This window comes from Pinus tabuliformis, chromosome J, assembly GCF_031772625.1.
Source record: "Pinus tabuliformis cultivar Carrire ecotype Pingquan chromosome J, CPIR1, whole genome shotgun sequence".
NCBI lineage: Eukaryota > Viridiplantae > Streptophyta > Pinopsida > Pinales > Pinaceae > Pinus > Pinus tabuliformis.
In genome coordinates this window covers 205,465,088-205,492,102 of record NC_142295.1, presented here as the reverse complement: position 1 = coordinate 205,492,102, position 27,015 = coordinate 205,465,088, and the positions used below count along the sequence as shown (strand labels likewise).

General features: G+C 39.2%; 1 protein-coding gene across 1 annotated transcript in view; it reads left to right on the top strand.

Moving 5' to 3' along the window:
• Positions 1 to 26,710, top strand: part of LOC149226398 (rhomboid-like protein 19) — a 98,714-nt gene extending 72,004 nt beyond the window's left edge. The window contains exon 8 of the mRNA XM_089377478.1: positions 26,387 to 26,710. Coding sequence (XP_089233604.1) covers positions 26,387 to 26,492 — 106 coding nt within the window. The 3' untranslated portion in view covers positions 26,493 to 26,710. The remainder of the gene's footprint in view (positions 1 to 26,386) is intronic.
• Positions 26,711 to 27,015: the final 305 nt, after the last annotated feature.

Genomic DNA, 27,015 nt, shown 5'->3' with positions numbered 1-27,015 from the left:
GGCTTGTTTTGAGGCTTTTCTTGTGGATTGGACCTTATAACATCAAAATCTACCCTTTTCTACAGTTGGAATACCCTCTGTAGGGCTGACTGTTGGAAAATATAATGTTGCAACTATTAATTCCAATTTTCCTTAACCTTAATACATGCTTGTGAACTTTATTAATCTTCTTGTGTTTCTTTATTAGATCTTCTTCATCAAACAAATATCAAGAGAAAAATAATGAAGACAATGGACACAAAAGTTAGGCTCCAAGCTAGGGCAAATCCCGTTTAAGGGGAAAACCCAGAAACTCTTCTCTTCTTATAGAATCTACTTCAAATGAGAGAACAAAGACCCAAACCCTAGACCAAGTCCTCCTCCAAGTACCAAGTCAACCCTTCCAATAGAACCAACTTCTGCTGCAACTTCGACCACAGCTTTTGCCCTTCGCCCTGCAACTTTGTCTTGAAGCTTCAACCCTGTAGTTGCTGTAGAAACCCTAATTTAGCTTCCTCAAGAGACCTTCCTTTGAGCAAAACAAATCCTCCCATTGTCAACAAGGTCAAGATAGAGTATTCTCTCCTCCAACAACTTGATATTGCAACTTTCTCTCCCGCAATTCAGACCTGCAGTTTCAACCTTCTTTGTAGTTGCAGAAACCCTATATTTTTGCAGGTGTGAGAGAGATATAGCCAAAAAACAAGTTTTTCCTTGACTTCTTGGAATCCTTTTGCCTTCTTGATCTTCACTCCTCCTTCTTTGCCTCTTCTAGCCTTAGATCAAACCTTTTCAAGAGAGATCGAACTTGTGTGTTGGTGAGTGCTAAATGAGGTCGAATTTGCTCTTTTATATAGCCTTTCCAAGGGGCGAATTCCATCCTTTAGGCCGACTTGAACCTTCCAGGGTCGACTTGTACTTTGGAGGTTTCCAGGATTTTGTAGACTCAAAATAAATCCTTTTACAAGATATATTTTGCCCGGAAGGGTCTTAAAAACACGACGTCGACTCTCTCGACTCATGATAATAAATCTTATGACCTAACAAATCCTAGAAGCACGAAGAACATGCTTTTACCTAGAAGACCATCAATAAAGAGCATGACACTCATGCTTTAAAATAATAACTTATTCTTTTGCTCTTTTGTTTGTTACATAAGATACATATTGAAATGAGTACAATAACAATTATGAAGACCGAAACTAGTTATATTTCCAACACTAATGTCACTAACCTGAGGCAATTTTCCCTTAGGAAACCCTAGTTTAGCATTAAGGCTTCAACTCGGGGCTTGTTAAAGGCTTGTGGTTCCTTTTGTTGAACATACCTATTTTTCACAAGCCTTTTCTTAGTCTTATGTGCCTATGTGAGCCATTCTGATTGCATATTCCTCAAACCCTAGGCTATAAGTACCCTTGATAGGTTTCTTGGGGAGCATGTTGTTCCTTGGTTCATTGGATTGAACCTTGTTCTTAGTTTGAGTGCGCTTCTTGAACCCATTCCAACTGTCACCTTTGAACTATTGCCCTAGAATATCTATTAGGTGACCAATATCGAGAAGCCTCCCTGGTGATGAAACTCCACTAAAGAGTAGGGGGTGGAGCGCAGCGGACCTCGACCTCATTGTTGCCCCTTGGTTTAGTTATGGTCTTGTGAGCCCTCTCACAAGTCCTGCTAGATTGAGGCAATACCATGCAATAAATTTTTTTTCATGTCCTTCAATAATGGTGGAGAAATCTCAAATGAAATAGTCATGCTTGGAAATCACTGTAAACACGAAGTCAAAGGGAAGGTATCATTCACATAAAAGTGCAAAATGGAGAAATGAATTATGTGAATTGAGTGCACTAAGCTGCTTGTAGCTACACTAAATAAGAGGTCAAATTAACAAGCACAGGTATAAAGTGGAGTTTTATAATAAGTAATGCCTCATTAAAGACAAGACAATATTTGTCAGGTTGTTGCTATAGGTGTTGATTATGGTTTGTGACCAAAGGGAGAGGAATTGGAAGCTATACCCTTCAGGGGATAGGACCACACAAACAAAAATAATTCTCCTTTACAGGACGCCCTGGCCCTTCTATTTCCTTTCTTAAAGAGGTTTTCGAGAGTATGGATTTGAACTTATTGCTGTTGTTCTATAGTGACCAACATTGTTGACCACCATTGATTGTGTAAGTTAGTTATGGCAGGGAAAATATGGTCATCTCAACCTTCACAACTTTTTATTGTTGTGAAAGCATAAGATGGTTTATGAATTGCCTAAAATACACTAGATCAAAGATTTGTGGGAAGATGTATGTTTGGAAAGTGATAGACAGTTTTCCGAAGATTGGAGCATGGATAGTAGATTATCAACTTGAATTGGTACATTGTGTTTTTTAAGGATTGATGAGTATTCTATCATCTGTTGGAGCAATAAATTTTTTGACTTTCCTCGATGATTATTCAAGGAACATTTGGATATACTTTTTGAAGCAAAAAAAACTAAAGCATTTAAGGTATTCACAATTTTTGAAGCTTTGTTTGAAAAACGTAATGGTTTTTAGACCAAAGTATTGAGAGAAAACAGTGGTGGCGAGTTTAACTTTGCTTGTTATTGCAAGTCTCATGGAATTGGAAGACAATTGATTTTCCTATGCACCTCAGTGGAATAATGCAATTAAGAGAAAGTGTGTAACAAATGTAGAAATAGCAAGATGCATGCACAAAAGTAAGAAAAAGAGTCATATGTTTTGTGTTGAAGAAGTGAATACAATGGTGTACTAAGTCACATGACACTAGGACACTTGACATGTAGGACATGTGGATATGGGTATTTGACATAGGACACCTCAACCTCCGAAACAAGGCAATGGAGACACATTTAACACACACACACACATAAGTTACAAATAATGAATTAAAAAATGAATATAAACATAAATATCCCATTTTTTTAAAAGTTGAAGCATTTTTAAAATAATGATCCATCATACAACTAGTTACTACAACAATGATGATCTAGATTGAAGCACAAAAGGAATTAGGATATTCAATACACATAAAATATAGGTTTAGAAGTTAGAACCACAAACTATAGATATGTTCAAAATCCAAAATGTATTGCATAGAGACTGAGTCAGTAATACTGTAGGTGGGATTGTTGATGGCATATACAAAATAATTAGATACTAGAACTGAAGATGGAAGAATATGATAGCTTGTTAGTCATTTTCCTCCATGTCAAGATCATTAAGGTCACTACCACATCCATTGATCTCTCCTCCATCCTCCTCCTCAATATCCAATCTAGGATTGACATCTATTGATGTGGAGGATAACCCCTCAAGAGGATCATCATCATCAAAATTGTCCTTCTCTAGCATTGGAATCTCAGCGAGTCTAAGCAAAATTGATGATTGTACTAAAATGAAGAAATTGAATGCTTTGTTGTGGACTTAACTGGTCCTGACATGTCGAGATAGTGCTAGGGCACTTGGACATATGTTTGACACATGTCTTATTCTAGGACACATTTAAAACGTGTTTCTAACACTTGTCATGTACTCGACACACAATATATAGACATGTAGGCCTTGGGAGACATGTCCTATTTCTAGGTGTATAATTTGAAAAGGAGTCTTACAACATTAGTTTGTGGAGAGACCCTAGAAGAAGCTTGGAAGTAATCACATGCCACCATTCAAGCATATTAGATGTATGGTAGGTCAACATGCATGCACATTTCAAATGATTATTGGTTGAAGTTGGGTGACAAAAGCAAAAGTGTATTTTTGTGGGATATTCTAAAGAGGCTAAGTCATATATGATTCGTGATCCTAAAGCAAAGAAGGTTTGTGTTAGTAGAGATGTCATTTTTAATAAGAATAATGGTGAAGATCAATCAGAATAGACTAAAGTTCAACATATTGGGATAAAATGTTCCATCTCATAAGGAGGAAGACGAGGGAGATATTTAGAATTCTTCAAGTGAAGAAAAGAAATGTCCAAAGTGGTATAGAGAAATGGTAAAAAATCCAAGTGTACAACAATTGTGTGAAATCTATGATAGGAGTTCAGACTCATGAGGAGTTGTTGCTCTAGGGCATAGAGCATGCATCATCATCTCTAGACCGAAGGATAGGCTAAATCTAAATGGAATTAGGGCCAGGCTTGGCTCAACTGTCAAAATACCTCATAGGCCCAACTGAGTAGCCAATCTTCTATTAGGAGTTTCTTTCCTTTGACCTTGGATGGTAGGATAACAGGGCTCCCTCAATGTTATGCTTTCTCTAGGTTCATATGATCGGGTCCCCTTTGTCATAGCCACTTCTCGGGCGATATCATCATTTGTTGTAGCTATAGTGATTGATGGTTCCAACAATGAACCTGCATCTTGATCCCCTCTCTTTCCCTTGACCATCAATAATAGTGGGAGTTTGACATCATCTCTCCCTCTCTTATATAGTTGTGAGATCTCCCGTGTCGGGGTTTTGATTGTATCATCGCAGCTACATTATCATTTCTTTTTGTTGGACTACTAGCTTATAGCTCTTGGTTAGATACCTAGTTCTCTTTTCACCTCCTTTAGCATCTTTCTTTTAGCATTGTATTAGGCGTTACCTTCAAACTCCCACATTGGATTTACATTGGATGTATCTTTTAGTCCCTTCTATCAACTTTTATGTTCACGTATTGGACATTAATAAAATTATCTTGTTTTATTATTATAAACAATCACCATATTGAGATCCCTCTATCTAGAGACCTTTATCAGACTTCCATGAGAGAACTATCTATAAACATTGGATTTCCTATGTTAGACTTTATGTTTGTAGTTGTTCTCACCCTAGGAAGTGCTCTATTAGATTTATCATATGCTTAAGGGTTTAAACTTTAAACTAGTCTTGGAAATCAATGCCAATGACTTCAACATACTTTAAGGGGGCAACATTAAATATTGGTGTTCTCTCTCCTTTGAGGTTATACATGGTTTTAATTTTGGTTTCATTTTCCTTGTAACAAATTTCTATGTTGCCTCATGCCAAAGTGACATTTTTTTACAAAATATAACTATTACCATTCATTTAGTGCCAAGGCCAAAATTTTAATAATTGAACCTTTCAATCAATAAATCACACTTCCAACATTTCCTATGACTAAAAACTTATATACAATTGTTTAATTTCCATAAATCCTTCTAGAAAGGTCATGTTGGCCTTGGACATTTCCACCTATATGTTTATGGCTTCATCACATAATTTTGAATTTCTTAATGTTTAACAACTTCATTTCTTCCATTAAATATCAACACTTTTGCACTCATGAACAAGAACTTCTATTTTTTTTTTAAATTTATATATAAGTGCTTCCATTTAGTGTTTAATGGAATTCTAGTATGGATCACATGTTGAATTGAATGATAGACCACTATTGGTTGTATATTTGTTTCCTTACTTCACCTTGGTGGTAATCACTTGGCCCTAGTCTAGTGTGACCTTCCTTAGGGTCTTTCTTTCACTGTTTAGGAGGGGCACAAATAGAAGGCTTTGATGATATTAGCATTTCATATTATTGGATTATCCATACTTAACACTTGTTATCATCCTCACTACTTTGTTATTCCATATTTTGAATGGTTGTTGTCAGTTACTCTTGTTGTTCCATGTGATCATCATACCTTAATCCACCCAAAACCCCAATTTTTCTATCCTTATTCATGTATGAAATCTTGTTGTAGAACTTTAGAACCCTTTGAGGGCATTTAGCTTAAGTTAAATCAGGCTACTTGATCCCTAAAACTACTAGGGAAGCCCCCGTTGTGTTGAATTGTGTCTATATCTAAAATGAAGTGAGTTGTTGCTAATGTGACAATGGTAGTACTTTTGTGGTTGCTACTTCCTTTTTGAAATAGAAAAATGAGAATAATGCATCAAAACATAAAACGTGGAGATAAGATAAGATAATTATATAAATGTTCAACAAATCACCACCAAAGTAGGTCAGTAGGACTAAAAGAGTACATTTGTTGCAAGTATAAAGTGGAAATGTGAAAGAAACTCCTATATCAAAGGTATCAAATTATATATAGATAATGACCTAATTATCTAGCTAACTAGCTAAAAGAAACTATAAGAGGAGCTACAAGTACATAAAAATGATAAAAGCTAAGACTAGGCATAGAAAATGTTAAGGCACATTGTAGTTAGCTATGAAGGTCGAGTGGGGGAATTGACAAGTAGCCTTTTTCATAAGAGTCATCAATCACTATGAAAGGGCCAATGCACAGGTGGATCATGTCCTGAGGGGAGTGGCCAAGGTTGAGGGGGGTTACCTACATGATCCCAAGGGGAACACAATAGTGGGTTAGCCCGACTCACTTAACACCTAAGGCCTAGGGGAAGAAAATCCAGATGGAAAAATGTCTGCTTGCGTAAATGTGGAGTAACACTTTGAAATTTGAATGAGGGTGTTATTTTTCTTAAAACTCAGTTATCTAATCTGTCAATTATACTAAGAATAGAGCGGAAAACTGAACTTTGACTTTAACCCACAAACATGCTAAGTTTAGAACTAGCATGTAGTAGAAATAAGGAACAAAAGAAGACAAACACAAGAAAACTATACACAACAAATTTACCCTGGAAACCCCAACTAGGAAAACCTGCAAGCTTGGTGGCTTCTATTAGGCTGCTTTAGCAAAAAAATATTTTTCAATTTTTTTTTTACAATGAAGGGTAAACTTCCCTTGTCTTTGCAAATTCCTCAACACGTTGATACACCCTCTCTTAGCCTCTCGGTCCAGTGAATTTACACGCTGTACAAATTTGTATTGCTTCGTACAACCTGAACACGACCTCTTCTGTGCCCTGAATACGACCTGGCTGAAGTATATGGAATGTTGAATGAGATTTGAAGCTTGTGTGGCTCTCTTTCTCCCTCTATATGCGTTGATCTGAAGCCCTAGTTCGCTAAAACCCTAGCTTGAATTGTTCTCTTCTTGCTGCCTTTAGGCACCAAATCTCTAGTGCATAAATGAGCCAAGTGAATGCCCTTTTTCCCTCTTAGAGATTGACTTGGGCCCACCACTGCCATGAAGGGTTGAGATTAAATCTCATTGGAGGGTTCAGACCGCTCTAATTCTTGACAATAGGAAAATTCAAATTTTCCTAAGACAAAAATAATAAAAAAAGTAAACTTGTGCCTTGGCCCTACTTGTGGGTCCCCCTGCCAAATTTAGTGCACTTGCTAAATTTACTAGAACCCTTCCTCCTCTAACTCCATTTAACACTCCCTCTTAGAGAGGAAGGTGTTATGAACTACACCCAGTTTGTCCTTGAAATGGACAAAGCTCCCTCTAGGCAAAGCCTTGGTTAATATCTCTGCTGTCTGCTCTGCTTTAGGAATGTACTAAAGTCTGATCTTACCCCTTTGAACACAATCTCTGATAAGTGGTACTAGATCTCGATGTGCTTGGAGTAGTCATGGAACACTGAATTGTCTGAGAGCTTAATGCAACTCTGATTGACACGATGTATGAATGTAGGCTCCAATCTCTGACTTAAAATCCCAACAACCAACTTCCTCAACTAGATAGCCTCACAAGCTACCAGGCTGGCAGACATGTATTCAACCTCGACAGAGCTCAGTGCCACTGATCTCTGCTTCTTCCTGAACCAGGAAACAATTGCCAACCCAACATTGGAGGTGCAACCTGAAGTGCTCTTCCTGTCTGTGGAACCCCCTGCCTAATCTGCATCCATGAAACCTTCCAACTTCACTCCATCAACCTATCTGTACGTCAAACCCATAATCCACTGTGGCTTTGAGGTACCTGAGGATATGTTTGGCAACAACCCAGTGTACTTGAGTAGGTTCTACCATGAACTGACTCAACTGGTTCACTGCATAGCAAATGTCATGTTGCATGTTCACAAGATACATCAATGACCCTATAAGCTGCATGTAGAGAGTGGCATCAACTCGCTTTGCTCCGCTATTGTCACTAGAGGCATGGCCATGGGCTTGCAATCCTGCATGCAAAACCTCTTGAGAATCTCTAGAGCATACTTGCCCTATCCCAAGAAAATCTATCCATCTCCCTGCCAAACCTCCAACCCAAGGAAATAGTGCATGAGTCCTATATCCTTCATGTCAAACTATGCTACAAGATCCTTCTTCTAGTCACTGATGAGCTTCTCGTCCCTTGTCAGTAAGAGGTCGTCTATGTACAACACAAGAATGAGAGGCTTCCCCCCAACCATGATGTAGTATAGATTAGGGTCAGCTTCACACTTGGTGGAGCCCAATCTTAGAAAATAAGTGTCAATGCGAGGGTACCGTGCTCTTGAGGTCTGCTTGAGCCCATATAGAGGCCTCTTGAGCTTGCACACATGCGTTTCCCTGCTATGTGCCTCAAACCCCTTTGGCTGCTCAATGTAGCTCTCTTCCTCAACCACACTGTTGAGGAAGGGAGTCTTCACGTCCATTTGGTGGATCTTCACCCCATCTGCAGTGTAAGTGCTATAATGGTCCTAATGGACGAATAGTGGGCCATGAGTGCAAAATTCTTGTTGTAGTCAATGCCCTTCACGTGAGAGAATCCTTTGGCTACGAATCTAGCCTTGTACTTCTCTATGCTCTCGTCAACTCCATGCTTAATCTTGTAAACCCACTTGCATGCAATCACAGATATGCCCTCTGACCTTCGCACAATATCCCATACATCGTTTGCATGATAGAAGAGTACTCCAACATTGCATCATTAACCAAACTTGCTGAGAGGCTTCCTCGTTGTAACTAGAAGGCTCTGAGTCTAAAGCCTCAATCATAAATGCCATATAACCTGTGTGTCTTTGTGGTTGTTTGCTCTGCCTAAATGTAGTGTTGGGTGCCCCAACCCTGCCCTAATCCCTCCTGAATCAACCGATCAACTCACCTCGACTTCCTTCTGCCTATGCTAGGTGTAACCGCTGGAGTGGGCGTTGCTCACTCTTTTCTGTGCTCCTGCTCCTGTGTTGCCTCCTCAATTAATTACGTGCCCAATCACTGGTTGTTACGTGGCCTGAGGAACTGGTTGAGCCTCCTTCTTAGGAGCATGCGACGACTCCACTTGTGCTATAGCTTGCTCACTCTCTAGGGACTTTCTGAGAGCCCTTTCCTCCTTAAACTTGACATCACGCTTGATAATTGTCTTCCTCAGTGCAGGTATGTACATGTACACCTTGGACATCTCAATGTAGCCCACAAAAATGCCTTTTTTTTGTTTTTGTTTTTTGTTTTTTTAATTTTTTAATTTTTCTGTTGTAGGCTCCATCTTCTTCCTGCACTCTGAAGGCATGTGGTAGTAAACCAAATTGCAAAAATTCAGGAAGTGAGAAATGTTCGACTTCTTGCCGGTGAATGCCTCCTTTGGTGTAACTTGTCCAAGCACCTTATGTGGACTCTTGTTTTGCAGAAAGATTGCAGCATTGCATGCCTCTACCCAAAGAAATAATGGCAGTCCTTGGTCATGCACCATGGCCTTGGCCGCTCCAGCCAGTGTTGCAGGAAGCGCCCCCCCCGGATCCTAGGCCGGAATCGCGTCCCGTACGGAAGCGTTCCGGAAGCGCCCAAGGAAGCGCGATTCCAACTTTTCCGAAGCGCGATTCCTAATTTTTTATGCGCTTCCTGGTTTTTGAGAAGCGTGGGCCCCGAAGCGCGCTTCGGATGGCGCTTCGGGCCTCCGGAAGCGCCACGCTTCGGGCCCGGAAGCGTACGCTTCACGAGCGCTTCCGAAAAAACCGCGCGGGCTAAGGAAAGACACTTCATTTTTTTTAAATTTTTTTTTAAAGTTAACTTAACTTAGCAATGAGGGGGTGGGTTAGGGTGAGTTTAGGGTGAGGAATGAAAAGCATAAAGCTCCCATTCATTCCTCATTTTCTCACTTTGAGTTTATGAGAGTTGGAGAAGAGAAGAGAGGAGAGGAGAAGAGAAGAGAGGAAAGGAGAGGAGAAGAGAGGAGAGCTTGGAGGAGTGAAGAAGGAGGAGCTAGGAGAAGGAGGAGGAGCTTGGAGCAAGAGCTTGGAGGACTTCATCTACAAGAGCTAAAGAGGTAAGTTCAAACCCCAAACTCCCTTGTTTTTTTGAAAAAAAATTTGTATTTTTCTCCTCCCTCTCCTACTCTTTCCCATTGTTTCTACTTGCTCCTTTATTTACAGGTTGTCCACCACCTATATCCATATTCCAAGATGGTGTTCTTTTGGCTTCTATGTATCATTCCACTCTTGGTTTTAATGATGGCAAGGGTGAGGAATAGAAGTGAAGAGGAAGGGGATGAACTTGGTCCTAATAGTAGTGACCCAATGTATGATGAGGAGGAAGGGTTTGAAGAGGAAGGGGATGAACTTGAAGGGGACACTGAAGCACAAGATGGGAAAGGTACATCAACACCCTTGTGGAACTATGTGACCAAACTTGATGGGGGAAAGGGTGGTGGATCTTACAAATTTGTGTGCCCTCATGGTTGTCATGGAGGAAAACCATATTGTGGTTCATATACCCGTCTGAGGAGGCATCTTTGTGGGGTGCTGGACAGTGATGAAAAAAAGGGTTCTGTGGGGGTACAAATTTGCCCAAACATTTCAACTGAAGAAAGAAGAAAATACATCCAAATAGAGATGGCTGCACAACAAAAAAACAAGAAACAAAAAACTCATTCTGATTCAAGTGCAACCTCTAAATTTGGTAGTTGCCCATCTCCTCATGGTACTTCTGCAACCTCTGGAGGTAGAAGAACAATAGGGGATTTCCTTAATGTTGCTGGGAGGGATGATGTGGATGGAAAGATAGTCCGTTTTCTTTGTGCTTGCGGTGTACCATTCAATGTGCTTCGCTCTCCCTATTGGCATGACATGGTAAAGGCCATCAATGAAGCCCCAAAAGGATACAAGGCCCCCAACTATGAGAAAGCTAGAACAATGTTATTAGAAAGAGAAAAAGCTAAGGTTCAAAGAGCTTTGACACGTTTTACACATGAGTGGGTGGATTCTGGGGTATCCATTGTATCAGATGGGTGGACAAATATTAGAAACCAACATTTGATAAATGTTCTTGGTGTTTCTTCTAGTGGTGCAGTATTTATTGCATGTCATGACTCCTCCTCCATCAGTGCAACTGCACAAAACATTGCAGATCTCCTATTGAAATCAATCAAAGATGTTGGTCCGAATAATGTGGTTCAAGTGATCACAGATAATGCAGCAAATTGTAAGGCAGCAGGAAAAATTATCGAGCGTACTCATCCACACATCTTTTGGTCTGGGTGCCTGGTTCACACATTGAACCTTTTGATGCATGATATTGTGAAACACAAAGATTGTGGGTGGATTGCTGAGGTTTACAGGAAAGGGAAGCAGCTCATTAAATTCATCACAGGGCATACAAGGGTAAACTACTTCTATGGCACTTACTCCAAGTTGCAATTGCTTAAAATTGCAAAGACAAGATTTGCTAGTTATTACCTCACCTTTAGGCGGCTAGTGAGGGTGAGACAAGCTTTAACTAATCTGGTGTGTGCTGAAACATGAGATGAAATTAACACTGACACAGATGGTGCTAATGCAGTCAAGGACACTGTTCTTGACAGTTACTTTTGGTCACAGGTTAAATATGTTTTGCAATTCACCAAACCAATTTATTACATGATCAAGTTTGCAGATTCAGATCGACCAGTAATTGGGGAGGTGTATGAGCAAATGGATAGCATGTTGGGGCAGATTAAAGACATTGTTGAGCCTAGAGATACCACCTTGTACAATTATATTCGTGTAGAGGTGCAAAACCGATGGGAAATGCTAAATATTCCATTGCATGCATTAGCATATGTTTTGACACCTAAATACTATCATCCATCATGGCTTTCAACACTAGCACCTGGGGGGGGAAGCAGGGAAAAACCACACCAAGATAGAGAGGTTCACGAAAAATATATGGCTGCATTGAGTAAATTAATCCCTGATGAGGAGGAGGCTGCATTGGTACGGAGACAGGTGAGAAACTATACGCTCAACACTGGTCCATTTGGGAGCATGCGTGCAATTCAAGATCGAGAGACTTTTTCTGCTCTTGAGTGGTGGAACATGCATGGAGGGGGTACTCCACTTCTACAGAGTTTGGCATTGCGGGTGCTATCACAGGTGGTAAACACTTCTTCTGCAGAGAGGTGTTGGAGCTCTTATTCTTTCATCCACAGTGTTAAAAGGAACAGGTTGAATTTAGACCAGGCAGAGAGCTTGGTTTATGTTCATTACAACTTGCGATTGTTGTCCCATTACTGTGAAGATGCAAAGTCTAATAAAGACTTGTTGATTTGGGACAAGAATCCAGAGGAGCCCAATTTGGAGGATGGAGTGTTGCGACTAGAGCAATTAGAGGATGCTCTTATCCAGGTATGTCCATTGTGGTATGAATTTTCCAATTTTCCCTTATAAAGCATTTCTCTAATTCATGTTTTTAATTTCTTTGTTAACTAGTGTTTTTTTTTTTTTGCATGAATTTTTTGAGCGATTCTAGGATGATGATGACCGTGTTGATATGCCACCACCCCCACCCCCATCTGGTCCCTTGGTTCCTAGGTTCCATGGTTCAACACCAACAGCAGGGGGTTCTTCTTCATCAGTTTCAGTGCCACGACTTACACAGGGACCATCTTCTTCATTGCCACCACGTGGAGGCCCGCCATCACGTTCTATTCGTGGTGGAAGGAGGAGAGATTAGTAGATATATTCACAATCTACTACTTTTTGTCATAGATTACTCATTAGACTTGTAGACTTGTGAATTTGAATTTTGAACCTTTTTGGCTTGGCGGTGACCAAGTGACATATTTTGTAAACATTATTATTTGAATTTTGGACATGACAAATGTTGACAGTTGCTCACTTGCTAGATAAATCATAATATGCTCTATGTTTTATGTTTTATAATATGCTTAAATGTTTTATGTTTTATAATATGCTTAAAAATTTGATGTATGTTTGTAATAGCTAGAATATAGATGATTGTTGTACATACTAGTAACTACAATGGAATCATGGATGCCATATCTATCTTGATTTATGCAAAAATATGCATGTTTTCATGTCTTCTACAATTAATTTGGTATTTGGGATGTTTGTTTTGAGTATAAATGCAAAAAAATATAAAAATATATATATATATATAGCAGACGCTTCCGCGGACGCTTCGCTTCCTAGATTTTTGGAAAATGACGCTTCCGCGCTCCCGCTTCCGCTTCCGCGCTTCCGCTTCGCTCCCGCTTCGTGCAACATTGGCTCCAGCAATGCTCCTGTTCTTGTGCTCTGCCACCCCATTCTGCTGAGGGATATAGAGTGTGGTGAACTCCCTCCTGATGTTGTCCTTGGCACACAAATCCTTGAAGACATTGGAGATGTACTCCCCACCGTTATCTGATCTCAACGCTTTGACCTTCTTTCTTGTCTGGTTCTCCACCAATGCTTTAAACTCCAGAAACTTCAAGAACACCTCGTCTTGCTTCTCCATGAAGAAGATCCACGTCTTGCTCGAATGGTCATCGATGAAGTTGACATAGTACTTGAAATTCAAAAGCCTTTTCAAAGACAAAGGCATCCATTGAGCATAAGAATGTATATTAGAATATTTTGAATACAAGTGAGATGATGATTACAATTGAGGGTTAGGGCCTGCTTAATATACCTAGGCAGGTACCCCTTCACAAACGGACATGTCCTTAGAACACGCCTCTTGACTACTAGCTATTAGTTAGTTAATAATTAATTATGATTATTATTGTTTACATTATTTTATTATTATTTTTCTATAAATTATATTCATAACACCTAAACACAACCTCTTCTACTCTTTGAATACTGCCTGGCTGAACTATATTGAATGTTGAATGAGATCTGAAGCTTGTGTGCTTCTTCGAAAAGGCTTTTGCCTTGATCTTGTGTGATGCTAGGGTTTGGTCTTGTGAGATGCTAGGGCTTGTGTTATGCAAGTAAACCTTAGAGAAGAACATGACCTTGGATTTGATGACAGATTGTCTTGTGGCTCTTGTCGTACCACTAGGGTTTCTTCCCTGATTGAAGACAAGGAGAGTGGAGCTAATGCCCTGCATGACATTGTAGCTTCATTTTGGTGGGATGAATGGAGTCTAGGGCAAGATCATGGAGAGCCTAGCTTGATGAGTGTCAAGCTTGGTGTGATGCCTTGCTTGGATGAAGACTTGGTTATTAAATTCTTGATGTTCCATGGAGGTCTTTGGTTTGTATTGATGCAAGAGTTGAAGACCTAGGGTTTGAGGACACAAACACTAGAATGGAGGCTAGCGCTAGAGTTGTATTGCCATGTATTTGTGTGATGCAACATGGATAGGGTTGGTGCTAGTGTGCTTAAGCTTGGAGTATGTGTGGAGAAAGACTCGCAGGAGATTGATGCTTGTATTATGTAGGGTGTTTCATCTTGGGGGTTGGATAAACCCTAGTATGATGCTTGTACATCCTTGTATTGTAAAGGACTCCATGTGGGATTTCCTTGTTGATTACTTGTATGCACACATAGCCGTGTTTTATGTTAGCCTCCTCCCTTATTGTATGTATAAGGGTAGGGCAGGGCTTTGTTATATCATTATTACATTTTACTCTATTCTTTGTAATAGTGTTGGGGATGTTTTATAGGGAGCAAAACACCAGGGTCCATAAGGAAACCCTAGGAGAAGACAAGAAGAGATAGAGATGTCTTAGTTGTTCTTGGAGAGATTGCTCTCGTGTGATGCTAGGGTTTGGTCTTGTGAGATTCTAGGGCTTGTGTTATGCAAGTAAACCTTAGAGAAGAACATGACGTTAGAAGTGATGATGGATTGTCTTGTGGCTCTTGTCGTACCACTAGGGTTTCTTCCCTAGTTGAAGACAAGGAGAGTGGAGCTAATGCCTTGCATGACATCGTAGCTTCATTTTGGTGGGATGAATGGAGTCTAGGGCAAGATCATGGAGAGCCTAGCTTGATGAGTGTCAAGCTTAGTGTGATGCCTTGCTTGGAAGAAGACTTGGTTATAATATTCTTGATGTTCCATGGAGGTCTTTTGTTTGTATTGATGTAAGAGTTGAAGACCTACGGTTTGAGGACACAAACACTAGAATGGAGGTTAGCGCCAGAGTTGTATTGCCATGTATTTGTGTGATGCAACATGGATAGGGTTAGTGCTAGTGTGATTAAGCTTGGAGTATGTGTGGAGGAAGACTTGTAGGTGTTTAGGCTAGCATCTCGAGGATCTTTATTGGAGTGATTAGCTTTGGGTGGGATCTAAGTTGCACAATACAGGGAAATGGGTACAATTTTCTGAAATGGAAACACATGGGAAACATGACTCCTCAAAAATTTGGAAATGGGAAACACGATACACATACACACATATCGGTCAATACCATCCAAATTTGATGAAATTGCCTAGTTTAATCCCTAAAATATGGTAGAAAAAGCTTAACATGTCTAATCAATGATGTTGGATTGAGTGAAGGATACATTTTTGTGAAGGCCATGATAGAGGAGTTTAACAAATAACACCACCAACATCGGGGTACATAAATGGCCTGGTGCTCTTGATGAAATTCCAATTCCATGCCCTAATGCAAGATAAAATGGAATGAAAACACTTAAATCCTACCAATCTTGAAATCTTGAAAACTATTAAGTCTATTGAATTTTCGATGGGATATGAAAGTTTGATGAGGTTTGAACCACTCTCAAACATCTTGAAACAAAAAATGGTAATATAAAAATTTTAAGTAGAAGAATAGAAAATGAAAGATAAAGGAAATGACAAATTTAAGAACATAACATTGCCACTCAAAATTGGTGCATTTATTCTCTTGGAAATGTGTTGTATGGATGGTGGTATGGCCTAGAAATGCCCTTTCGGTGGTATGAAACATGTTTCCCACACGCGAGATGTGTTTGTGTAGTTGGAAAAACGTTTCAAGGGTGTACCACATGTGTTTCCACATTTTTGTATGAAAATGCACATGTTATGCTTCCCCACTCCCCCCACACATTTCCTATAACTTAGGTTGGGAGTGATTCCTAGCTAGGAGTTGGTTGCTAGGTTTTTCTTATGGTTTCCCTAGCTAGGGTTTGTAGAGCTTGATTTGTACCAGCTTTGTGATAGAGCTGTGATATGTATTTGTACTTCATCTTTTATAAATACATGAAGTTTCTGGCTGTTCAAATAGTGTGTACTTGCAGATTTGATTTTCAGTTTTGTTATCTTCATGATTAAGTAGATTTCAGCCATTGTTGATGCTGATTTGACAAAACATATCACTGCATTGGTCAAGTGATTTAACACATTTGGAAGATAAAGGAGCAGATTTGCTGCTATTCTAATCCATTGTAATATAACGTTTGAGATCTGTTATATATTTTGAAAAGTGCCGCAAGGGTTGTAACATTGAGGTATTGATTCATACTCATATGGTATTTATTCTCTTGGGCTGCTGGATGAAATTGGGTTGAAACAAAGGGAGAGGGAGCTTCTTGAGTCTTGATAGAGGTAGTAGTATTTCGTTTTAATCTTATGGTAGACAGGACATCAGAAAATGAGATGCTTCTCTATCTTGGTGTTCTATAGGTGTTATATCTAGCAATTTCTATCTGATCATGAGATGTATTGACCAGTCACAACTTGATGTTAGTGAGAACCCACTTGGAACTAACAAAGGAGCATCTTGAGGGTGTGCATTCAATGTTTGTGCATATACAAAGGTTTGATAATAAGGCAATCTATTAGTGCTAGAAAGTGCTTGGAATAAAGGGTCATCTTTGGACCAAAACCCTTACGAGGTGTGATCGAAGTTACTTGGATATATTAGTTATAAGCATCCTCTTTTATTACTTGGTCAAAGTCTTGTTTATATGGAAGTAGGTGACTTAGAGCATCTAAGGAGTACTTGAAGTGGGGTAGATGATATAGTGAGATGGTCATTCACTAAAGTAATTGAGAAGCTCCCTAAGAACCTACAATGGACTTGCCATGGTGGGTTTGTTGAGGCAATGGGCTCAAAAGAACAAAGTTGAAGAAAGGATATCAGTCCCTACTTGAGGTCAAGTCCCCAAAGATTTGAACTCTATGAAGGAAAGAGATCAATTTGAAAATTTCTTGAGTTGTAAAGGTAGAGCCTTGAACTGTGCTAGAACAATAGGTTGAGGAATGATCTATTTGCTTCTGATGATGTGTCTATGGAGGAAGGTCTAGACTCTCTTTGCCTTAACTTGATTGTTTTCAATTAAACTTGATCCCTAAACCTCAAAACCATAAAGGATAGTGGGTTTGATAATTGTGTCCAAGAGGTGCACCTTGTATGAGACGTCTTGGAAATGGTTATAGGAACATTGTTGTTCAATGAGGGAAAGGGAACCATATCCCTTGTTGAGTTAAGGTTGGAGAGCATGTTGCAAGTTGAAGCACAACTATGTGAACATAATCCCCAAATCATTTTGAATATGCTCATTGAGAAAAGACTAGCTCATTAATGTAAATCTTGAAGAGAGTTAGTGAGAGAGGGTATTGCTTCTTAACCTCAATGTTACTCTTGATGAAATTTGAAACGTTGTGGGTTGTTTGTAGATGGCCAATAACAAGCTCATAGAGTCTCACGATGGTAGCCAAAAGGGTCACCGAGAGAGTAATATCATGGAGCCTATGGAACAAAGCCTCTCTTGTGACCCTGTCATATGCCTTTGGAAAGTCCACAAAACAATAGAAGAATTTTAAAACACTTTTGAAGAGTGATGACGAGCCTCCTTAATCATGGCCTTGAGCATGGAGAAATAATTAGTGGTCTGGTACCTTGGGTGGAAACTTGGTTGTCATTTAGTCTTGATGCACGTCCTTTGAAGCTCATTTGAGAGTCATAAATGAAGGACTATAGCATAGATCTTGGAGAAGTTGTGCCCAATCTTGATGGCCATATAATTATGTAGATTTGAATTGGTGGATGGTATATTGGGAGCATGCCTAAGGGAAAGGAAAACAAGCAACGTGGTTAAACAAATCAATAGTGTGGGATTTGAGAGTGGTTGCCATGCTTGAGGAACTTGGCGTGGAAGGCTTCCTCATCAACTGCTTTATGAATGCTCATAGCCTTGATTGCTTTGTTGATGTTGTTGGAGGAGAGAATATGACAGGAGGTGGGGGGGGGGGGGGGGGGAGTTTATACAAATAGGTGGTTGCTCAAGAACATCATAAATGGAGATAGTATGTGAAACCATGGACTAATGATCTAAGTCGAAGGTTGGGGGTGATTGTGGTGGGGGGAGAGTGTTATCTTGAGGGAAAGGGTGCGTCAAAAGGTTTTAGGTGAATGGAGGAGGGCCTCACAAGGCTTGCATCTCCCCAAAGAAAGAAATTCCTGTTTCTATGATGGAGAAGGCAATGGTAAAATTTTTCCAAGGTGGGAGGGGCTCATGTATAAGCAAATAAAAAATGGTTATGATGGAGATTATAAATGTCAACAAGTACATGTATCGATTTAGTCATTTCTCAATATATCATCTTATAGCATCCTAAGGTGGTTATGGTAGTTTAACCCCCCAATCCCCTAACCTTGACATTATAATATGAATGAACTTGTCACTCCATATTTTCTTGCTATATTCAAACAGTGAAAGGGTCTTTAATTCCCTTTCAACTTATATGACATCATCACTCATGCAAGAGATTTGACAAAGAGAATACTCCTATGTTGAAGAGCATTCGTCAAAGTTGCCAAGAGGTTGCAATAAATCTGGAAAGGGACCTAGTGGGTCTTAGAGGGTCCCTTACAAATTACAATTGTTAATGACGACATTTGGAGCTTTGCAATTGCCAAAGGATGTCTTAGTTCGATTGACATGTATGGGGGGAGCATGTTAGTAATAAAGGGATTAATTGGTGGAAGGACCTCTGATACTTCTAAAAGCAAGATTGGTTCTAGTGTAAAGGTTTCACTAGAAGGAAAGGGTTAATAGGGAGTGTCAAAGCTCTATTTTTTTTTTTTTTAATGTTTGTAAAGCTTTTCCTCAAGAGGAGAAGACTAAGATTAGGTTAGTTGCCCCTGTCTCCTAGGATTTGAGGGGTTGGCCATTGGAGCTAGAGTTACGAGGCATCTTTTACAATATACAATGTAAGAGAATTCTAATATATATGATCGTCAAACCTTGTGTTGAAACCAATCTGAATAAAAGAGATCATCTCACTGCTTATCAAAGTAAACAACTCAAAAGCATACATGATATTTGGGATTCAAGGGTTTCCTTCAAATTGAGGCTCTTTGCTTGGTTAGCTTTGTACACGATGCCCTTGACTAAAGGAAGATTTTCATAAAAGACTCCACAGATGGGAGTAGCAGTTATTATGGTAAACTAGGAGATGTTGGGTGTACATTTTGGAGTTGCTCATTTGCTAAGCAATTTTAGACATGGATACAAAGCTTGTTTGTATACATGTTCATGTCACAACTCCATTGGTGGGCTGTTTTGCTTGAAGATCCTTGGTGCGAACCTAAAATCTATTTGAACTCTTGAATCTTTGGTAGGTAATCAAAATCATAACTCTTCGCTTCCTATGGCAAAAGAGATGTGCCAGAACGTTTGGAGATTTGCTTTAAGAAAATTTAACTTTAGTTGTATTCTATAGCTATTCAGTGGTTAACTTGTCTGTTTGCTTTAAGAAAAGATTGTGAAAAGCCAGTTCTAGGGTTGTACTGAATACCATGCAGTTGTGAACACATTGAGATCGGCTACCAGAGGTAATTGTTTATGAGCTGAGGTTATAAAAGTGATCGACCAAGGGAAGTGTCATATACAGTTGAAGCAGCTGGAGCTGAAACATTTGTCACTGTTCTCAATAAATTTCGTCTGGTTATTTGTTGCATACATCAGTACAACAACATCTGTCATTTTGTATGATGTAAGTTTTAAATAAAGACAATCAATATATATCCCGAAACGGGCCTTTTCTCTTGCTATAGCACAGTATAACATGCTTGATTCGCTGGAGTAATAATAGCTGAACAAAATTGAGACAATCCTGTATTTCCATAAATCCATAGACCTGTATCTTCAAGGTTCTTCATTATGTACCATGTAAAGGATGAATGAAGTATGAGTAAGTGAAGGCCTGACATCTATTTTTTTTTTTGTTCTGTTTTCTTGATGACTCTCGTTGCAAACTTATCATACCCTGAGATAGAAACCAATGTTCAAAGGGAGGCTGAGGTGTGACTTGCAAGGTCTATTTTTTTTGTCAAGAGTGTTCTTGACTTGTATGCTATAATAAAGTGACCAGTAGTCAAAAGGACTGTTACCATTGGAAATTTGACCCTGATTCCTCTTGATTTCATGTAGTGGTTGGATTATAGGTGAGAATTGATGATATTCTATTTTTTCTAATTGAAACAACCATATTGTGTTGAGTAAAAAACTGTGACCATACAAAGGCTGCTTGGGAGCGGGAGTGGGGAGTGACAATTTCAAAAGCTCCCGGGTTGTGAGCGATTTTGGGAGCGAATTTTATATAATATATATTTTGCTGCATATATGTCAACAAAAGCTTGTATAATGATGAATTAGTGATAAAAAACATAAAAACATGGATTAAACCATATAACATCATTCTTATAATCTTCATTAACGGCAGGTCCGAAAATTATAGTTCTCATTTATATAGCATGTAAGGGTGCACATAACCAAAATAGCATCGAGTGAGATCCATCTCTGAACTGAAAATACATCAACAAATAGGCTCTAGATGGCCACTCGCTGCTAGCATCCAAAAAATTCATGCTACAACAAATACCTAATTGTCATCAAAGTCATTGCCTATCTTGGGATCTTTGTCATTAATATCACCCTCTAAGCGTTAACATAAGATAGAAAAAACATAGCATGTCAAGTCAAGATTTTGTTTGAGTTGTTGGAAAATGTAACTAGGTTCGGTCTTTATAATTATCATTGTACTTATGTCATTGTATATTTCATGTAAAATGCAAAAGAAGAAAAATAAATTTTGTTTTCAAGCATGGGTTTCATGCTCAAATCAAATTGTTATTTAGGTCAAGCACGTTCTTCAAGCTTCTAGGGTTCTTTGAGTCAAAAGAATATTTGTCACGAGTACTAGAGTCAAGTCCCATTTGGACTTTTGAAAAGAGATGGAAAAATAATTTTATTTGAGTCAAAATTGTCAATTTTGCCCCCACAAGACCAAGTCGACCTTGCTTGGACAAGTCGGCCTTGGAAGGGACCCATTCGACCTCCTGGATATGTATAAATAGAGAATAATTCAACCTCATTTAGAGACAAGCAAACAAGTTCGATTTCTGTGCCCGGAAGAGAGATAAATACTAGCGAAAAAGTCAAGAGAGAGAGCGAAGATCAAAGAAGGAAGAATTCTACCACACGTGCAAAGAATCTGCCCTAGAATCGGCCACACGTGTGAAAACTTCAAGAATTGCAGTGGTTGAGAATTGTAGACCTAATTACAGGGGTCGAAAATCTGTTGCAGGGGCTGAAAATCTAAAGTTTGAGCAAATTTGGAAGGATTTAACTATTGTTGACTTGAGTTGACTTTGACTTGTTGGAAGAGCTTTAAAGGAGGGTTGACTTGGGTCTTGTGGGAGGTCTTGGCCTTGGATTTCTCTCTTTGATCTGATTCAATAAGAAGATAAGATTTGACTGGGTTTTCCCCTTGGAGGGGTTTTTGCCCCGGCTTGGAGCGTGTATCTTGTGTTCATTGTCTTTTCATGATCTTCCTGGTTTATGGTTTTGGTAATTGTTTGATGAAAAGAACATAATAAAAGTAATAAAAAGCCAACATATCTTCACAAGCAATTATCAAGTAGAAGAGAAATCACCCTATTTGTTGCCCTATTGATTTCTCAACATGTGTGATGGGTACATTTGTAGTAGGGTCATGATAGTTTGAAAACCAATGTCTTTTACATCAAGGTACATAGAGGGCTTGGTGCTCTTGATTAAATACGAGTTCCATACCGTACATGAAAAAATCCAATGGAATCATTGCAATCCCCCCAATCCTGAAATCCTAAAAAACTGATAAGTCTATTGGATTTTGAGTGAGATCTAAAATTCTACTTTCTTCATATGAAATTCAATGAGGTCGGAACCACTCTCAAGCATCCTGAGTCATTTCATGGTAATGTTAAAAATTCAAGTAAAAGGATGAAAATGAATTGCATATCAACACTAGGGCCACAGGCTTGAAAAATTTGCAGTTTTAATGACTTTATAATTCTTTTTTTTGCGAAAAAAGGTAGGGAGTGATTATTTATTTATTTTTTGTTCGGGAGCATGCTCTTGATAATCACTCCCAAACGGGAGCACGCTCTCGGGGTTGCTACCTATGCGCTCCTGCTTAGAGTGCGCTTTGGAAACGAATTCGAGGGGGGGGGGTGCTCCCTTGCAGCCCTGGGCCATACCCCTATGGTGAAGACTATATTGAGCTGTGAGAGCATAGATCAACTAAAGGATTCTCCTAGTGCCAATACTATGTGATTCCTTACTTGCGAGTCTTATATTTTTTCCAGAGTTTCTTTCAAACACTAGTTTACAAGAGTAAATTTGAAAAAATTGGGAACACAACTAAATGCTGAAACAATACATAGCTAAAATAAATTCTTATGTCAGTGTCTAGTCATTTAGGTCATTGTTCATAGGAGAGGTTTGCTTTTTTTTTTTTTTTCCTTTTTGAAGATAGCAATTTATTCTTCAGTTTGGTCTTTGTAGGATGTTACTGGTTCTAACAACTAACCTTCGTCTAGATCCATGGTAGTTCTCCCTTCTCCATCAAGGTGTGCTAGACATCAAAGATTTTGAGAGCCACCTCTTCAATCTTAGCCAAATATGCCCAGTCTGCCTTGCCCTTTTGAAGGACCATGGGAGGAAGTTAAGGTTCAAAGAGAGAGGGCTAGATCTGCCTTTAGCCCTTCTTGCATCCTAAAATTGGTGATGGTTCTTGCGTTAGTGTTTCTTTGGAGGCGAGAGACAAGGATGATTGTAGGGACTTGGAAGAGGGTGGAACCTACTAGATGCATTGTTCCATCCCACTAGATGGGTTTCCTCATATGATTTTTTGACATCTTAGATCTCTTGGCATAGTGTGCTGTGATGTGGCTTATTTTGAAGCAAGCTTTATATTTGAATGCAACCTTCTTGTAGTCGAGAGGCATGGTCTTTGGCTACGATCTTTATTTCTCTTAGGAATCCTTTCTCAAAGTCCATGCCAACACAAATGCGTGTGAAGGTAGTGATGTGCCTTTGATGGGTTTTGACACTTGTGAAACAAAATTTTCCTATCATATCTCCTATCATCTTTAATGGATCAAAACCCCATAAGTGAAAGGGGAGGTTTGGCATTCTTAGATAAACTAGAGCTATGGAGAGTGTCCATTGTCGAATCAAATGTTGGAGTCCATGACTTCACGCAGAGTCATACTTTGCCCTAGAACCAAAGGCCAAAGTTGAGTATTTGTTCACTATTCTTTGTGAGGTTGAGTTCCACAACAAAAATCCCTTATGTAGGTTATTTGATTTTTGGCTTGCACATTTTGAAGATCCGTTGATGTGGATCAATTATCTTTTTCTAGAGGCCATTGAATTTGCATACCAATGCATATTCTTGCAAGAAGTTCGATTGCTCATTTGTGTCTTCAACCACCATGATGGGCAATGCTAGTACTTCATTTACCATTCAAACTTTGGGACTAAGTTGCACGAAATGCCGAAACGTCTAGAAGTTTCCAAAACGGGGACAGACTGAAACGTGACCCCTAGAAAATGGAAATGTGACTGAAACGTCATATATATATATATATATATATATATATATAAATAGTCAAATATTAAATAACACATTATTTTCCAAGAAAATAAAGAATGAGACATATAAATGACATTTTAGAAGGAAATCCAAATTTATATTAACTCCAACAGATGATTACATGATGCAAATATCCAAAATTAGCCTTTATAGATGAGGCTTTACATCCAAGGCTCCAAAATCAACCTTTATATGTGAGGCTATATGTGCTAAAACTGAAATAAAACATGAGCTAAAGACAATTATGGCTACATTAACATATCATTACTAATAACCTTCTCATCCTCATCAGCAAAGATAGAACAAGATGCTTGTTCAATAGAAAGATGCAACTCTACTAGGACTTCCAGTTGCACTTGCACCACCATTGGCACAAATATCTAGATCAGAAAGAGAGAGCTCTAAATCTGGACATTTGGGTGTTAAAAGTTTCCCACGCCCTTTTTCACCCCTTGAGCTGGCCGAAAAAAGTAAAAAAAAATTAATTTCACCTTTCTGTTGCTCGAAACGTGGCCTGCAGTAGCCGAAACGGGGCTGAAACATCGTCGGCCGTACCGTACGATGTTTCGAAATAGTGAAACGCTGTACGGTATGGCCAACGGCGTTTCAGCCGCGTTTCAAAGTCGTTTCGGCATTTCGGGCTGTCCTCGGTATTGGTACACCACCTTTTTAGGCATTTCCTTCAACATAGCTTTGGGAGTTGGGGTTCTCCACTTGGTCCCTCGTTAACACCTTACCTTTGAAGCAGGGCCATTGTAGCATCGTTGATGAGATCTGAGTGGTGGGGCAAAAGCGCTGGGCTGATGGCTTCGAAGCCACTGCCAAATCTCTTGCTATGGGGGTTTTCTATTTGCCTTTTTTCGTTGAGCTGGGCGAGTTGGGTCTAGGAGGGAGGAGGCATAGAGAGGAGGTTTGGCATTCTTACATAGATTGGAGCTATGGAGAGTGTCCATTATTGAATCAGTTGGAGCCCATGACATCATGAGAAGTCCCACTTTGCCCCATAACCAAAGGGGCCATAGTTGAGTATTTGTTCACTATTCTTTGGGAGGTTGAATTCCACAACAAAAAACCGTTTTGCGGATGGGTAGATGTAGGGTTATTTGATTTTTGGCTTCCACATTTTGAAGATCCATTGTTGTTAATCAATTGACTTTGGCTAGAGGTCATTGAATTTGCATACTAATGCCTATTCTTGTGAGAAGTTGGACTGCTCATTTGTGTCTTCAACCACTATGGTGGACAAAGCTAAGAACTTTATTTACCATTCAAACTTCGGGGGTCAGGGGTTCTCCACTTGGTTACTGGTTAATACTATGCCTTTGAAGTAGGGCCGTTGTAACAAAAAGTTGATGAGATCGAGTGTTTGGGTGAAAGGGCTGGGCTGATGGCTTCAAAGCCACTGCCAAATCTCTTGCTAGAGGGGTATTCTACTTGCCTTTTTCCATCATGAGCTGGGAGAGATGGGTCGAGGAGGGAGGGGGCATAGAGGGGAGTGGGACCGAGGTCGTGGTGACGACCATTGGGTGGGATTTGCAAAGTAGGATGAGTTTGGAGAGGCGAAGGTGCTGTCAAAACTGATGGTAGTGAAGTTGGTGGTGTCAATCTGTTTTGTAGGGCTGGGGATTCATGGGGGCATTGACATAACCAGGATGAATTGTGAAACTGTAGCTGTGGCAAACGTTTCTGGAGGTCTCATTGTCTCAATATCATGATATCACTTTAATCTTAATCTATAGATTTTGTAACTCCAGTGTTATGCTTGCAATATGCATCCTGATTGATTTTACTGAGATTTATTGTGGGTGATTTCTGATCCATTTTAATGATCCACTGATGACATTCTATTTTAATCAGTAGAAGTTATTCTATTCTTTTGACCCATATAAAGATAATTTATAGTATATTGGTGGCCTTATCACTATCAGTATCACTACTGCATAACAAAGTGACAGTCAGTCAAAATGTGTTCTAATGTCAGATTTGGTTTTTATTCCCTCTCTGCAAAAGCATGGTTGTTGGAAATGAATGAGAATAATTCCTGGTTCTATCAAACTGACTGGGCTTTTAATTGAGGCACCCTGCTAATAGAATTAATTCCGAGTACCTATATTTGAGCTATTGGCATGTAACAGAAGGATTATTTTCATTTTCTGAAATGAAGGTTAGATATAAGTGTGTGTATGTTTGTATGTATGCTATGAATTTTAAATATAAATGAATTTTGACTTGTAAGTGAACGTTGAATTGTGGTTCAAACGTTAAATTTTTGCCACATATAGCTATGGAAAACTCTTTCTATGGGCTAATGTGTTGGGCAGGTTCTCTAAAATCATGCTTCTGTATCTACATCACCGTAGTCTTATTAATCTGCTTTGATTCTATGTTCATTGCTCAAAGTCATGAATGTCCAGATAATAAATGTATATGCACATATATACACAGGCATCCAGTGCATGCTTGAGGGATAAACCTTAGAAATGTATTATTTAGGAAGCTGATTCAGATCTGTTGCTGTTTAACCTTGTACAGGGAACGTGGGGCTCGTGCTCTCGAAGAAAGATTGGCTTCTGCAAAGGCAAGCCAAACAGTCAAAGCGAGTGATGACTCAACGGATGATGCATCAGAGAATGTTTAGTAGTTTATCCTGAAGTCTTTTCTCTTTCTACTCTTAATATATCTTGTAGGAGGGCAGATTGCTGAAGAATGCCCAAGGGATTTGAAAATTCCTTTCGAAATTCAGGTCAAGCATGTTCCTGAGAGTTTTTGTAACCACGTGGAACAACTTGATTATTGTTCCACACATTTCTGTGTTTTTTTGATTGATTAAAAAAGAACTATTCTCCTCTTTCTATACATACTTGCATTCCATGTGTGCATACGTGCAAATTGTGTATTGTTTCAAGCTAGTGTTGAATAATGCGCGTTTGGGTTGTGCAACTACAGAGTTATCTTAAATTAGATGTCGGTAAAAACGTAATACAAGCCAAATATTTCTTTGCATCATTTGGAATCTTCTCGTTTTAAGTAATATATAATCACTGCAAGTGTAGCTGTTCTCTTTGCAGGCTTTCTTAAAAATTGATTCCGAATCATTCTAATTTTCTGTAGACCGTCTCAATAGGCAAATACCTTATGCTATACAAATGCAGTTTTATTTT